The sequence below is a fragment of the Eucalyptus grandis genome, chromosome 6 (assembly GCF_016545825.1).
Source record: "Eucalyptus grandis isolate ANBG69807.140 chromosome 6, ASM1654582v1, whole genome shotgun sequence".
Classification (NCBI taxonomy): domain Eukaryota; kingdom Viridiplantae; phylum Streptophyta; class Magnoliopsida; order Myrtales; family Myrtaceae; genus Eucalyptus; species Eucalyptus grandis.
The window spans coordinates 52,649,607-52,665,009 of NC_052617.1; the positions used below are offsets into that span (position 1 = coordinate 52,649,607).

At 41.5% G+C, this 15,403-nt stretch overlaps 2 protein-coding genes across 2 annotated transcripts; both read left to right on the forward strand.

Annotated features, from left to right (window-relative positions):
* The first annotated feature begins 1,702 nt into the window (after positions 1–1,702).
* On the forward strand, positions 1,703–7,993 carry LOC104450718 (myb family transcription factor PHL6). Its single transcript, XM_010065394.3, has 9 exons — positions 1,703–2,044; positions 3,209–3,413; positions 3,533–4,233; positions 4,637–4,844; positions 5,014–5,090; positions 5,178–5,217; positions 6,880–6,952; positions 7,054–7,123; positions 7,422–7,993. Exons 3-9 carry the CDS (start codon positions 3,577–3,579, stop codon positions 7,791–7,793), a joined length of 1,497 nt encoding a protein of 498 aa, XP_010063696.2. The 5' UTR covers positions 1,703–2,044; positions 3,209–3,413; positions 3,533–3,576; the 3' UTR covers positions 7,794–7,993.
* A 4,395-nt stretch (positions 7,994–12,388) lies between these two features.
* LOC104452273 lies at positions 12,389–14,437 on the forward strand. Its single transcript, XM_010066765.2, has 2 exons — positions 12,389–14,102; positions 14,199–14,437. Exons 1-2 carry the CDS (start codon positions 12,389–12,391, stop codon positions 14,435–14,437), a joined length of 1,953 nt encoding a protein of 650 aa, XP_010065067.2.
* The last annotated feature ends 966 nt before the right edge of the window (positions 14,438–15,403 follow it).

Consider the following 15,403-nt stretch of genomic DNA (forward strand, 5'->3'; position numbering starts at 1 on the left):
TTTTCAAATCATTTAGTCTCCGTAAAACAAACGGAGCCCTAAATGCATATTTTGAGTCGAATCGTGCATGATAACTAATTTGTTGGGAATCTATTGTGGCGTAAAATTAACTTATTCCCACGAGCCAGAAAACCAGTGATTAATTGAAAGTGTTGTGAGGTGGGCTTGACTTTTGGCGAAATGTCTGCACTCTTTTCTTTAAAGGATAAGCATGGAGGGATGGATAAGCATGGAGGGAAGAAAGAAAAAAGATAGAAGTCAGTTCGTGGACTGAAATCCGCACAAGCTGCACATACTTTTTAAGTTTTAATGGGTATCAAGTGCTTGTTGGAGTTGTAAGCTCGGCTTTTACAAGGTACTTAGCTTTGACTCAACAAATATATCTTTAGATATGAAACTTCAAAAGATTACAAAGTACCGCATATTAGATATCGTAGCAACAACCATGACATGAATAACAATTACAAGCTATAGGCTTGCGACATCATTAGAGGAACCGAAAGTGTCATATGATATTGCGAGAGGTTGATTTCTTCAAGCAAAAAATGGATTGGCGAAATTCAAAAGATCATTCTTTCATTAGGTTGTTAGGAAGTTTACACAGATTTAAAAAATGTTATGAAGAAGCCATTGCCATAATTGATAAAGCAATAAAGTAAAAGGGTGGAAAGAACGATGAACCACAAAATAAATTAGTATGACTTTTTATTGAATTGCATCTCATAGTCCAGGAAATTTCATTTTAAAAAAGAAAAAAATCTTGCATCATGCATCGTCTAAGTTGGGTATTCCAAATCCCTTTCCTAAAAAAATTAGATTTTCACGTCACGCCGCTCAGATGGAAAAAAGGGATTTCTAAAGAGGGGCCAAGATTCCTAACAGCACTAATGGTAACGACATTAAGAAATGCCCAAGGAAACAAAAGTGGAATCATGGACAAAACCCAAAAACACATTGGGGAAATAAGGGAGCAGCCCTAGATTTGTATGTTTTTCCCCATCCTGTCCCTAGTATGACGGAGACAATAATTATTCAATTAATCGATAATAATGGATCAAAACAAACAACTGGGAGTCGTCGGCCCTGGATTCCAGTATCTGGCGGGAAAGAGACAAAACAGCTGACGCAACCCCCTTTTTTTAAAATATATCGATTCTAAATTAATCGGAACTAATAGACGGCGCGTGCGGGAGCCACCTCCGGTGGAGCGCGTGGAGTTCGAGCTCCACGATGATTGATATTTTTTCTTTTGGTCGAAGACGATGATTGATTGGCGCCCGCCGCAGCAGCCAAGAAACAAAAGCGGAGGCTGCTCGAGCTTAGCAGATGCACCCCCCCAAAAGTAGTAGGATAAGAATCGAATTAATTCATTTTTTATATCGCCCATGGGCAAAAAAAAAAAAAAATCGCCTCGAGGGTATAAAAATGAATGTTATGACGTCATTAATCGAAGCTATTATGATCTGGGCAATTATAATTTTTTATATCGCCCGTGGGCAAAAAAAATAAAAAAAATCTCGCCTCGAGGGTATAGAAATGAATGTTATGACGTCATTAATCGAAGCTATTATGATCTGGGCAATTATGAATTTATTATTATTATTATTATTTTTTGTTTTTATATCGTTTCTGTTTTTTTTTTTTTTTCTTGCGCTATAATTGGAAATGGCAATGGTAACGTTACCTCCCAAGTGAATAAAACCAATCAGCATCGACGACGACATGGCTGCGTCCGCCTCTGCCTCGGCGTAGAATTCCTCAGCTTTCCTCTCGTCCCTTCGGCCTCTCGCGCGGTGGCGCCGTGAAGGAGGAGGAGGAGGAGCACGAGGAGGAGGCGACGGCGGCGGTTGGTGGCGGCGGCGGTTGGCGGCGGCGGCGGCGGCGGTCGGGCCCCGCGTCTTGTCTCGGGTGGGGAGTTGGATCTCATCTGAACTCCACTTCGCCAGTGACGCCTCCTTCGGGGCCTTTTCTTCCCACCGCGCCTCGCCGTCGATTCCGCGCTCGCGGTCGTGGGCTCGCGAGAGGCCGTCGTTGATCTTATCATGTATGGGGCGAAGCGATATTTCTCTTCTCTCTGTCCTTCTTTCTCTGTTTTTGTCTTTTGGTGGGTCGTCTTCTTCGTCTTCGCCATGAACCAACCGCAAGCTCTGCGCCCGCGCGGGATTCGCCGCGAAGCGATGGGTTGTCAGCACACGAAGCTGCCCAGTTGGTTGAGTTTTTTATTCCGTCGGGCTTTGGGATTCGCGCTTCCCTCTGTCTTCGTCGCGGCGCCTGCTCTTTCTCTCGCGATTTTGACTTGCGACCGCGGCCTCCCCGCGTGTCAATCGCTCGTCCTGAGTCGGGACTTCTTTCCAGTTGTGCTGTCTTGGCTTGCTATGCATGCTTGAATTTGGTTTGACCGCCTAATGAATAGTTAGCGAAAAGCTCGATTCGTTCGAAGGTGATTGGGATTTGAATTTGGAGATTCGGTTGCTGTGGGATTCTAGGCAATGCTATCTCATTCAATCGCACGAGATGGGCTCTCTGATAATGAATTTGTCAACCTTCTCTCGTGGTCAAAATTTCTTCTTCTTCTTCTTCTTTTTCCTCTCCTATTCAGACAGCTTTAGTTAAGCGCTTGTCGAGGATTTATCTCGGCTTTCGCCAGAATTCGCTGGCAAAATGCGATTTTTATGGATTTTCTCATTCTTGCTCGCGTAGCCGATAGCTGCTCAGTTGCTCTATTTAGTTCTCCCTCTAGCTGGAGCTCGAACCGGACTGTGAAATAGATGTCGGCGCGGTTTCTACTTCTGCTCTTGTTGGTCAGACCGAAGAGAGGGCCGACTAGGAAAAATGCGGCTAGTGTGCGTCGATAAGGAGTTATCATCTCCTTCTTCCTGTCTACCAGAAACGAGATGTGAATAAATTCTTTGAATGCTTACCTTACAATACTCTCTGCTACACAAATCTGAAGCTTTTGTACCGCTTATCAACAAGCAATAGCTGCTTTTAAGATTCTTGGACTTGTATTTTAGTCTTACAAATATCTTTTCCTCCTCATTTTTCTTATGGCACGTTCTCGCACACGGCCTATCGGCTGAGTAGGGGTACCCATGCATATTGTTTGTGCTGCTATAATTTTGAGTTAATTGTATGATGTCGATGCTATACTAGTGAAAGGAAGATTTCGCAAAACTAATCAGCTGAGAACTGTTGGTTTGTTGTGAAGGTATCGTCTCGGAGGAGAGTCTCAGTAAACGTGCATAATTGCTGATGTCCTCTGATGAGAAGGACGAGTTGCTGATCTCTGTAGCAGATAATATGCAAATCCTCTTGCCTGAAAGAAGATTAGAAGCACCTTAAGTTGTCAAAAGACGACTCGTAGCTTTTTTGATTGAGTGGAAAGGTGAAAGACGGAACTTTTCCTTCGATAGGTAAACTGTTCTTTTACCCTTTTCAAAAGCTCTTGTATTATTTCTATTTATGTAAATTCTATCACTCGAGTGAAGTTCAAGTTCTGACTGTTGTATTTTGTCCTTACTTTTTTTGACAGGTTACTGCTGTCCTCTATTCAGTTAATTCAGCAGTTTTAGAACCATGAACGGACACAGCATAACGTTACCTCAAAGTGGGTCTACGAAGGGGATGAAAAATTCCCACTACACTGGGATGTCCCTGGATCATAGATTTCTGAATGCTGAATCTGAAGGAATTTCCAAGGCCAGTGGATGGTCATCTTCATCCCCATCCCCATTAATCCGGGTGGAACCACTCAATTTGAATCTTTCGCGAGAATCTACCTTTCCATCTCACAAAACCTGTTCAGAATCAAGCCCAAGTAGTCCACTCTCTCTGGCTTCTCATGTCCAAACTCCAAAGAGCACATATTCACGATCTTCAGTGTTCTGTACTAGCTTATACCAGTCATCTTCTTCAACTTCTGAAGCCCACAAGCACCTGCGGAGTCTGCCATTTCTTCCGCATCCTCCAGCATACAACCAATCTGTTTCTGCTATTGACTCAAAATCTTCGTCTCTCTTCAGTGAGGACATCAGTAATTTGGATGATGAAAAACATACAGAGTCTCTCATGACGGACTTCTTGGGTTTTCCTGGAGATACTTCTGATGGTAGCTTCAATGGCATGGACTGTGCAAGTGACAACTTAATGCTGACAGACCAATTAGAGCTACAGTATTTGTCTGATGAGCTTGATCTAGCTATAACTGATAATGCAGACACTCCAAATCTCGATGTAAGTATACCAAGTATCGCTGCTAGTTTTTTCAATACCTAATATGCAGATGTTAGTGAAATAATTGAATTTCTGTTTCGTTCCTTCCCTTTCTGACCCCTTATCTGTAGCCACTGCTATATGATGGAAGACATTGCAGTTAGTTGCTGATAACTGAATTTGATTTGGTCATTTAAGTATCATTAGAAATAATTACAGCAATAGCATGGTTAGTTAGGTGTGAGAAGTGCATGTTGTCCGTTTGCCTGCTTTCACTGTCCATATGAACTGAATTGAAATAAATCAGTCGTTACTCTTGGACGAGACTGTAGAGGTTTGTGCAACTCTATGTTTTGTTTCCTTGTGTATGATCTTTTGCACAATCCGCTTACTGTGCCTAGTCACTAATGTTTTGTCTCCATAGGATATCTATGAAGCACATCTACCACCGTCAAAGCAAGAAACGGAATTGGTTTGCCAACAAAAGTGTCATTCCCCATTGCCGGCCATTGATTCTGTTTCTAGTCAGCCATCTTCTGGACCTGCCGCAGCACACAAGCCAAGAATGAGATGGACGCCAGAACTTCATGTGCGTTTTGTGGATGCTGTCAATAAGCTTGATGGGGCTGAAAGTGAGCAATCTATTCGTTTCATCTTTACTTGGTTATTGGGCTTCCACTCAATTATCCAGAGAAGAAATTTTTAGTTCTGATGAGAGCTTCTAGATTCTTTAAAACTCCATGGTGGTATGAAAAACTAAGACTCATAATCAGACTCTTACTAGTTTGCTCTGATTTTCAGAGGCTACCCCTAAGGGAGTATTGAAGCTTATGAATGTTGAAGGTTTGACGATCTACCATGTAAAAAGTCATTTGCAGGTATATTTTTCACAATTTCTACAGAAGCAAGTGTTTTAGTCCACTGCTAATATCTTATTTTACATAAATCTTCCATATTTCTTGCAGAAATACCGTTTAGCCAAGTATATGCCAGAGAAAAAAGAAGGTAATGATTCATTTATGTTCATAGTTCTGATCATTCATAACTGCTATTTTGCTCCCTTGCCCATGTTCCATCCATGCTGTCCCGCCAGTTATGTGGATTTGCAATTCATATTTGCTGGCTATATGGAACTGCTACTGAACAGAGTAATGCTATTATTGACTGCTGGTTTTCGTTCTAATTATAAAACATGACTAGTAGTTTCTGTGCTTGACATGGAAAAGCCTACAAGTATGGCTATCAAAAACTCCCCACTAACCAAACTGCTTGCTGTGAGCCCATCCAATCTGTCCAATCCCAAATTCTCACTTCCGTGGCTAATTTACATTATCATGTCCTTTGTGGATATCATATTTGGGGCTTTCTTAGTTTTTGAAGAAACATTTTTACTAGTTTTTTAAGCAATGTAACAGAAGGTATGCACCGGAGACAGAGGACTTGCTGCAGGAGATTGGTATAGGGTGTCCTTGGCTGAAATTGATAGGAGATGGAGAAGATAAGACGAGATTGATATGGCGAAAAGGGGAAAATACTGACACCATGAATACATGACTAAAGAGACAGAATTAAGTTCTGATGTCGGTTGATATGCCTGTATGGGTTTGAACTGTCAAATGAGCACCGCTCTATCAGATTACCTGCATGTCTATCCATGTTTTCAGAAAAATGAGAAGAGTAACTCAATGTACTTATTTCGGTTGCAATAACCTCAAATGATGCAGCAGAACCATCTAGCTTCCCAATTTGTCTGAGATCTTGTTTACTTTGAAATTTGAGGAGAGAGATGGATGAGTTGATCATTTAGCCTGAGAGTGATCAATATGTGTTATGAAACAAAATGTGGGATAGTTGTCTACTGATAATTGTTGGTGGCTACCAAAAGGGTCCTTGAGGCAATTATATATTTCTGTTAGCTGCATTATGGAGGAAGTTCTTTAAAAGATGGATTCACGATTATGCAAAATAAATTAGATGACTGCGTAATTGGAAATTGTGCAGATCAGAAAAGATCTCGATTTTTGTCATATTGTCCCCACCTCATGATCTGCCATGTATTATTGTAAATGTATTTTGTGCAATCATTGACCATCTATCCACAAGGGTTGAATAGCATTTTCAGCTAATAGGTTATGCAAGAAATTGCACATCGTATGCTTCACTTACACACACTTAATGCAATTTAAAGTACAGGACTTCTTTGTTAGTGAGAGATTGAAGGTAGAGGATAGACGATCTGAATTTATTTTAATCTATCTATTACTTGTTTATTCATCTTCTTATCTGTATTTTTAATGACTCGTTTGCACTAGGGAATATAGACTGAGTTGACCATGTTAATGTCGCTTTTGTTGGCCAATAATTCCGTTCGCAAATCAAGGGGAGCTTGCATACTCTCTTGCATGTGTATTCTTCATCTTAGGCTTTCTCCTTGTGTTTTGAAGTCCCGGCTAATTTATGATGTTGAATGATGGGAAAGAATTTTGCTTTTCCTTGCCAATAAGAAACATAGACGAAGTTGAGTACTGGTTCCTCATGAACACTGAGCTTCCCATCTTTCGTTTTATCTGTTGCAGGCTTCTCTATTAATTTGCCAGTGGTTCTCTAGTAACTATAAGATAAAATCTTTCATGTTTTAAACCTTTATTCCTGATTTTGCTTTGATAGAGAAAAAAGGTGGCAGCTCTGAGGAAAAGAAAGCTATGTCTTATGGCAATGAAAGTGATGGAAGAAGGAAAGGGTCAGTACTCCCTCCCCCTCTCTCTCTTCCCCGCGCACGCTCGCATATAAATCTATGTTCATCTCAATTTCTCCAATGTTGTCAAACAAAATTCAATACAGGAGCACACAGATTACAGAGGCCTTGCGCATGCAGATGGAAGTTCAGAAACAGTTGCACGAACAACTTGAGGTATTTCACCGTCTCAAATTTAGTGGCACATATTGAATATCCGTTGGTCCTTCAGTTTTGCTGGAAATTTTTGTACTCATACACAAAAGAAACAGTTGGAAAAGAGAAGTCCAACATATTTTAATATGGACTGAGATGCTATTGCTTTGCCATTTTCCTTGGATTTCAATTTCTTCTCTTCAAGATTATGAATTTCTATTTTAGTTTCATACGCTTCATGATGGATTGTAGGGGAATCCTTTGTTTTCTAGTTGAGACCCCATGGATCTTAGTCACTGCTTTTACAACATTTATGTAGGTGCAAAGAGAACTTCAGCTACGCATAGAAGAACACGCGAGATACTTGCAAAAGATTCTGGAGGAACAGCAGAAAGCTGGTGTTGTCCTGACATGCCCTCAAAAGATGTCTTCGTCAGAGGATGCATGCCCAGAAAGTGAGCTGCGGCCATCTTCTCCAACTGTCGCTGCTTCACTGCCTTGGCCAGCTGAATCCAAATACAATCCCAGAGTCCTATCACTTAAGAACAAGGCTAGTGAAAGCAGCGGCACCGAATCACACGAGTGCCAGCAGAAGAGGATTCGGATAGAAGAAAAGGCTGAATCCACTTCAGTCTCCGATGAAGCTGTTGTTGACACTCAAAGTGAGGTGACTCAAGTTCAAAGTTGCTAGTCCACTCATTTGTTAGAGGCCTGTAAATTTTATTGATTTCTTGTAGACAAGTTGTCTAATGAATTTGCTTGAATGGACACTGCTTATTCTTCAGCAATTTAGACGGTTAAAATATACATTTTGAAAATGTATTGCTGCCAAACTCTTTTCGTGAGTCTTTCTTTGTACATATACCAAGCAGTGAATGGTTTGATCGAATCTACGATACGCGTAGCATTAGGCAGGTGCTGCTATTTGTACATTAGTACACTGAATAACATGATATGCTCGTCACATAAAGCACCCGCTGGGTCACATGTGAAGAGTACAGGTGACTCCAATCACGAGCTGGATGCAGGTCAAACCAGGAGTTGGAGTTTTAAATCTCAATCACATGAAAACAACCTAAAAGCAGGGAAAATGCTAATTGAGCCATCCGAGTCAATTGCGGAAAAGATTTTTTTTTTCTTTTTCCAATTCTCTAATTAAACCTTAAAAGAGGAAGGATATATGACTGATATAGAAGATATAATTTGTCGAAAAAGGTAGTTGAAAAGGGTATATTATGAACCATGATGATGTTGCTCATTCGTTAAGATATCACAAATTGCCTATAAATTGTTATTAATTAAAGTCGCCTGCATTAGACATAACCCTAATCTTAGTCGGTTTGTGGCCGTTAATGGATTTCCAATAGCCGAGTCTTTGCACCCGTACCCTCGGTTATCCAAAAAAAAAAAGAAAAAGCATTTACTCATAGTATAGTCGCAATTGCATATAATAGATAATATGTAGCTAATTTTAACTTAATCAGCCAATGTAGTTGAAACATTAACTAAGCAGGCTTGACCAATTAATTAAAATCATCAGACAAATCAATCTCGAGTTGCAAGGAACAGACTCAAACATTGATAATTGCGCCGTACGAGTCGACACGTCATGACATGAACAACATCGATGTTAGCCCAAAATCTTTAACTTTCGTGCCTTTTCAAGTCATGTAATAAACTAAAACAAAAGAGTCATGTAATAAACTGTCATCCTATTAACCATTGGGATTCGCTCCAGTGGCCATCTTTCCAACATGGAAGGGGGGAGGTGAGGGGTTCAAATCTCCACATTCTCAGGGGGATGGGGTGGGGACGCGTAAATTTCGGGTGAGTTTCGACTCACGCCCGCAAGGTAGGCAAAAAAGTACGAGAATGAGTGTAGAATAGGAATATAGTAGAGACCGAAAAAAAAAAAAAAAAAAAACTGTCATCCTATTTAAGGCATGCGATGGTGGACCCGAGTCTCATACAAGAGACCAAAAAAAAAATTGAAATTGAAAAAAACAGCCATAAAAAATACAAAATCAAAATGCTTCATGGTATATATATATATGCATATGTATATGGGCTAATACAACAAAAAATCCTACATCAATACACCTATCATAAATTTAACCAAACTAGAAACCGGTACATTTATGAAAAATTTATCAATATATTAATTTTCATAAAACTTGATTAATATGATAAAAACTACAAACTGTTATACATGTGATAAATGAAAGATAAAATCCCAAATTGGTACACTCATTAACTGCTATGTGTCATTTAACTTAACAATTTGACCGTAAAATTTAACAGAAATTAATTGAAGGTAAATTTGTTGCAAATGTATTAATTTAAGGTTTTCTATGATATTAACTATATATAAATCTTTGGTCTCACTTGGTCGTAATCACATGTATTTTGTACTAATTTCTATATAAGGCGTTGTGCCATAAAAAAAATAAATTATAAGTTTCCGCCCATGGCCTCTCAAAATAAATTTTTTTCTTTTATATTTTATCCCAGAAAATTGCAAGAGCACCTTATAGAAGCATGCTTGCTCGGAAGTAGAATTAGTGGACCAATTCCATCATAATATCGAACTAGTTCCATCACGCTTGATTCTCACAGCATGAGATCAACAGTCGTGATTGACTGAATTAAAACATTATGCTTTTCAGGGCAATTGAATCAGATTTACTTCTTTGGCGAAATAACCAAGATTTTCTTTTTTTCTTTTTTAAAGCTAACGCAAGCAAAGAAAAAACGACAAAAGGCTTTTGAGATGCTGACATGTAAACTTAGCTAAAGCTTTTAATGCGACTTGTATTTTCTGGAAAACTGTTGAGCTAACCGTACCGTGGAACATGAAAGAAAAGGGTCGCTTTTGTACCACTATTTTTTTTTCGAGGAGAGCAGTTGACTCATTTAACTGGTTTCCTTTAAAAGATCGGAATTGGAAACTCGGACCATGAAAAGTTAAAAAAAACAAACATTAGGAAACGATCAAACGAGAGACATAAGTAAATTTCCTTTTCAAAAAATGAAATTAACTTGAGTTTTAGTATGCAAATTAAACAGTTTGTGTCCTGTGCATCTTAACGGATAATAAAAATTTGAAAGTCAATGTATATATTTCACATATTGGATATTTAATTTTCTTTATTTATGAAATCTTAAATTTCGTTTATTTTATTCATTTCGCCGTCGTATTTTTGCAGTTAATTACCACGCAGTTTTTCTTTCTCTTGAATAGTGTTTCTTACCACACTTGCAAAAGCGGTGACCACCTACAGCATTGGCCATCCCGGTCGCCCGTCACGGACAGACTAAAATGAACGGCTCAAGATGCACCGTCGCTCATCGAGAGAGTGACGGCGCTGTCACGCGAGCGAAGTCCTATTGCAAAAACGCGCTCATCGCTCAGTCTCAGTGGTCTTCCTTCTTCTCTGCATGCTCTCTCCGAACGTCGCCCTCGCTCTCTCGGCTAGTCTCCTCCTTCGTCCGCTGCTCCGTTCCCCCGGAAGGCCCCCTCGAGAAAGAAAAAGGTACGAGTCTCCTCTTGATCGTTTTGGTTTTTGTCTCCTTGGTGCCTTTCGCTGAATAGAAGGAATCCCCTGTTTCCCGTAAGCGCTCTGTTTCGGGAATATGCAGAGCACACCCGGGGTTCTCCTCTTTCGAGGGAAAAAGTTTTCATTTTGTCTCCTGGGTGGCGATCACCTGTGCCCGTGCGCTAATGGGTCTTGTCTTTCTCTGTCTTCCGGACACCGCCCGGCATGATTCGACTCCCCATGATGATGCCGACGTCTTGCGACTTCTGTCTTGACCGCGGTCCGCTTGGACCAGCGAAGTTTGAACCGGTGCCTGCGCGTGGCATTCTGTTCCCGTAAGCATTCCGTTTCGGGAATGCGGAGCACCCGGGGTTCTCCTTCTTCGAGGGAAAAAAGTTTTCATTTTTGTCTTCTGGGTAGCGATCACTTGTGCCCGTGGGCTAATGGGGTCTGTCTTTTTCTGTCTTCCGGATACCGCCCGGCATGATTCGACTCCCTTGATGATGTCGACGTCTTGCGACTTCTATCTTCACCGCGGTCCACTTCGACCAGCGATATTTTGAACCGGTGCCTGCGCGTGGCACTATGTTCCCGTGAGCACTCTGTTTCGGGAATGCGGAGCACTCGGGGTCCTGCATCTTCGAGGGAAAAAAGTTTTCATTTTTGTCTTCTGGGGAGCGATCACTTGTGCCTGTAGGTTATGGGGGTCGGTCTTTCTCGTCTTCCGGGTACCGCCCGGTATGATTCGACTCCCCTGATGATGTCGACGTCTTGCGACTTCTATCTTGACCGCGGTCCACTTCGACCAGCGAAGTTTGAAGCGCGTTGCGGCCAGTTTTGGCTACTTCTTTTCCGAAAAACCAGTAAATGACTCATGCCGTCTTTTGATCTCTACCGTTGAACACGATGAGTTTGCCCGGTTCTTCTGTCATCAGCCGAATCAATGGGTGACGGACGACTCGGGCGTTTGTTTTTGCGTGGGGTTGGGGGGGTGGTGTTGTGTTGACAAACGATATATTTCGACTTAAAGATCAGCATTTCCTTGCAATAAAATTTCCGTAATTTTGAGAAAAATTTGGTGACCGAGGTGGGTGGGCCTTCACCAGGCAACAGTGCAATTCAGATCGCTGGCGGGCCTAGCGGGGCTGTTGGTGCGTCATAATGTCGTGAAACAGTTGGATTCTACATTAATCAGCGGATACGGCTATGTCGTGTTTAATTTTTTGAAAGAAGTGACGTAGTGATAGAACGACCAGCAATCCCCATGAATAAAATGTCGCTGGGCTAGCTATCTCCTAGTTTCTTCTGCAAGCTAGCTGCTCCAAGAATAATCCAAGAATAACATCAACATACGACAGCTAACATTTTGCTCGTCCTCGGTCCTAGGTTTGCTAAAGCTAACTCCATCCCCATCTGTTGCACTGTTATATACTAATGCGCCCTCCGTTTTCTTTCTTTATTCGTGTGTTGGTCAAGGAAATGCTCGGCACATCAAGCTCTTTGTTAGTATTTAATAAATGCATCTGTCTTTGTTAGTAGTTAATATATGACAGAATGTTATGTGCCATGTACACATTTCATAAATCACATGACTTCGTTGCATTGATTGTCAGCACAAGTCCGCACCTTACCTCTAGTTGAATGGCTTGGTCTTCAGTCTACCACCTAGCTATGGCCCAATCTAAACGAACCTGCACGTGATAGAAGGGAAGGTAGAGCCGAAATTGTACTACGACAAATCTTTGTGTCAATGGCGGCCAGTGGGGCCTCCGCTAGCATTGAAGTTCACTGTACAATTCAGGATAGCAAGAAAGGTAAATTTCAGTGCAATTACTGTGGTAAGGTAGTGAGTAAAATGTCTCGTATCAAGTATCACTTGGGAGGCATAAGGGGAGAAGTGACTCCTTGCACAGAAGTTCCCGCAGATGTGAAGAAACTATTTCTCGAGAAGCTATGTGAAAATAAGACTATGAACAAGATAGTCCTTAATCTGGCCACATCAGAAACTCCCTTGAAGAGAAAGAGGTGCCCTGGCACGAATAGCTGCACATCTAGCAAGAGTCAATCCACCGAAAGCGCCTCTTCATGGAAGAGTGAAGAGATGACCAGTGCACCAGAAGATGGTTCGGCAGACCTTTCTCTATTTTCTGAAGAAGCAGGTCTATGGGAGAGGACATTTAGCGAAGGAAAAGAGTACAGACCGTCAATGCAAGCCCGACTCATTGGCCGGTTCTTCTATGAAAATGGTATTGATTTTAATGCTGTCAATTCTCCAAGCTTCCAGGAAATGATGACTGCTACTGTTGGAAATGCGCATTGTGAGTACGATATCCCTAGTTACCGAGAGTTGAAAGGCCCAATCCTTCAGGAAGAAGTGAAAGAAATGAGACAATATCTCCAAACAGTCAGGCAATCGTGGGGGACAACAGGGTGCAGCATCCTGCTGGATGGATGGATTGATGAGAAAGGCAGGACCTTGGTCAACTTTTTGGCAGATTGCCCTCGAGGTGCTATTTATCTCTCGTCAACTGACATTTCTTCTTGTGTTGGTGACGTTGATGCCTTTCTGTCAATATTAAATGGAGTAATTGAGGAGGTTGGAGGCAACAATGTTATTCAGATCGTGGCGTGGTCAGCGGAAGATTGGCTGGAGAATGCAGGCGAGAAGTTCATAGAAAAATACAAGAGAGCTATGTGGGGTGTGAGTGCTTCTCACTGCATCGAACTCATGTTGGAAAAGATTGGGATGGTGAGTTCTGTCAAAGGTGTAATGAAGAAGGCCAAGACTGTGGTAGAGTTCATCCACACTCACGCACCTGGATTGGAACTAACGGGCTCACAAACCCTTGGCCATGAGCTTCTCAAACCCCACAAGATAATATCAGCTATCCCATATATGACATTGGAGAATATGGTATCAGGAAAGAAGAAATTGAGGGAGATGTTCCTGTCATCCGGATGGAGCACCTCATTTCTGGCTTCGAGCGAGGAGGGAAAGAGGGTAGTTGACCTGATAAGTAATCCCTCTTTCTGGTATGGAGCCAGAATGGTCTTAAAGGCAACGGTGCCATTGTTGCGTGTCCTGGGTTTCATTCTTGGGAGTGATAAACCGCAAGCGGGGTACATATATGAAACCATGGATCAGGTGAAAGAAACGATTAGAAGCGAGTTTGAGAACAACGAGTCCAGGTACATGCCCTTCTGGAAAATAATTGATGGCATTTGGAATGCCCATCTACACAGCCCACTCCATGCCGCTGGATATTATTTGAACCCAAGTCTCTTTTATGCAAGTGACTTTTACTTCGACGCAGAAGTGGCCTTTGGCCTCCTGTGTTCCATTGTGCTGATGGTTCGTGATCTTGATGCTCAAGTCGTAATCGCGTTACAAATTGACAAGTATCGACATGCCAAAGGTGCTTTTGCAGAGGGGAGTGCTGTTGATAAAAGGAACATTTCCCCCGGTAGGACAATTCCTCACCTTACTTGTGAGCTCTACTTGTTTTAATGATGCCGAAGTCAAAGCTAGTAATAGTGACTTCGGGCCGTTTTGTTTGCAGTGGACTGGTGGTCCAGGTTTGGAGAAGAATGCCCCCAGCTGCAGAGGTTCGCTATCCGGGTCTTCAGTCAGACCTGCGACGGTTCTTCAAGATACGGGCTGAAAAGGGACATGGCTGAGAAGCTTCTCACTGGTGGACGAAACCGCGCGGATCAAGAGCGGTTGCGTGACCTGACGTTCTTAAGTTACAATCTTCAACTGCAGCAATTTCATTCTAAGCTGGTTAGGAACAATTACTAGCTCCTGTGAAGATTTGGAATGGATTTTGGGGTGGTGGACGGAATGGCTGGAAGCATGTGCTCAGATGAGTAGGTGCTTCTTTTTGGGAAGCAAGTTTGGAGCTTGAGGCAACTGGATGGCCAACGGACAAAGGGGCATTTTGTTCCATAAATGAATCGTTTGAAAGGGATTAAGCTTGTTCAGTTATGAGACTTTTATCTCTCTCTTTGAGACTCTCTCTCTCTCTCTGCTCTATGAACAATGAATGCATGATTATTTCCAATTATCTGTAAAAGATTTCTGCAGGTTCTTCTGTGATCTGGTCTCTCGGCAATACTGGCGATAGTCCTCGTGCTGAAAAGTGATGTCTATATCATGTACCGGGAAAGTGTCCAGATAAATGTGACATGCGCATTGTCTTGTCAATTCTCTTGAAAATTTTCTGTTTTGCTTAGGCTTCCTTAGTCTCATGGAAGATGAACTTTGTTGGAAAATATTTTATTTTAAAAAATCAATTTTCCATTTATAGTTGAATTTTACAGATATTTCACGTCATTTTCCCGTGTTTGTTAGATAAACATTACAAAACACAAATTTCCTAGTTGACTTGTACGGTTAAAATGTTTTCTTACGATTGATTTTCTGTGAGACCGACGAATCCTTAATTTCCTTTAATGTGTTGGTATTTACACGTTTTTCCGATGAATGGTTAGGTCCATTTTTTGTTCTCGTAACTCACGTTGAATTGCGTGATTGGTTATCTGATTTGTTTTTAATTTTATTTTTGTGGATAATAAAGTTTGCCTCTTTGTAATATTTGTTGCCATCCAATCCTTCTATTTCATGCAATTTATATTCTTGACATGACAGTGTTGACGTGGTCAAAATTAGCATATGGGTGTTGAAGTGACCTGTCATACGACGAGCAAGTTGAAGCAAAAAAGTGACAGGAGAGTGACATTGAGAGACAAAGAAAGAAGAGGGGAG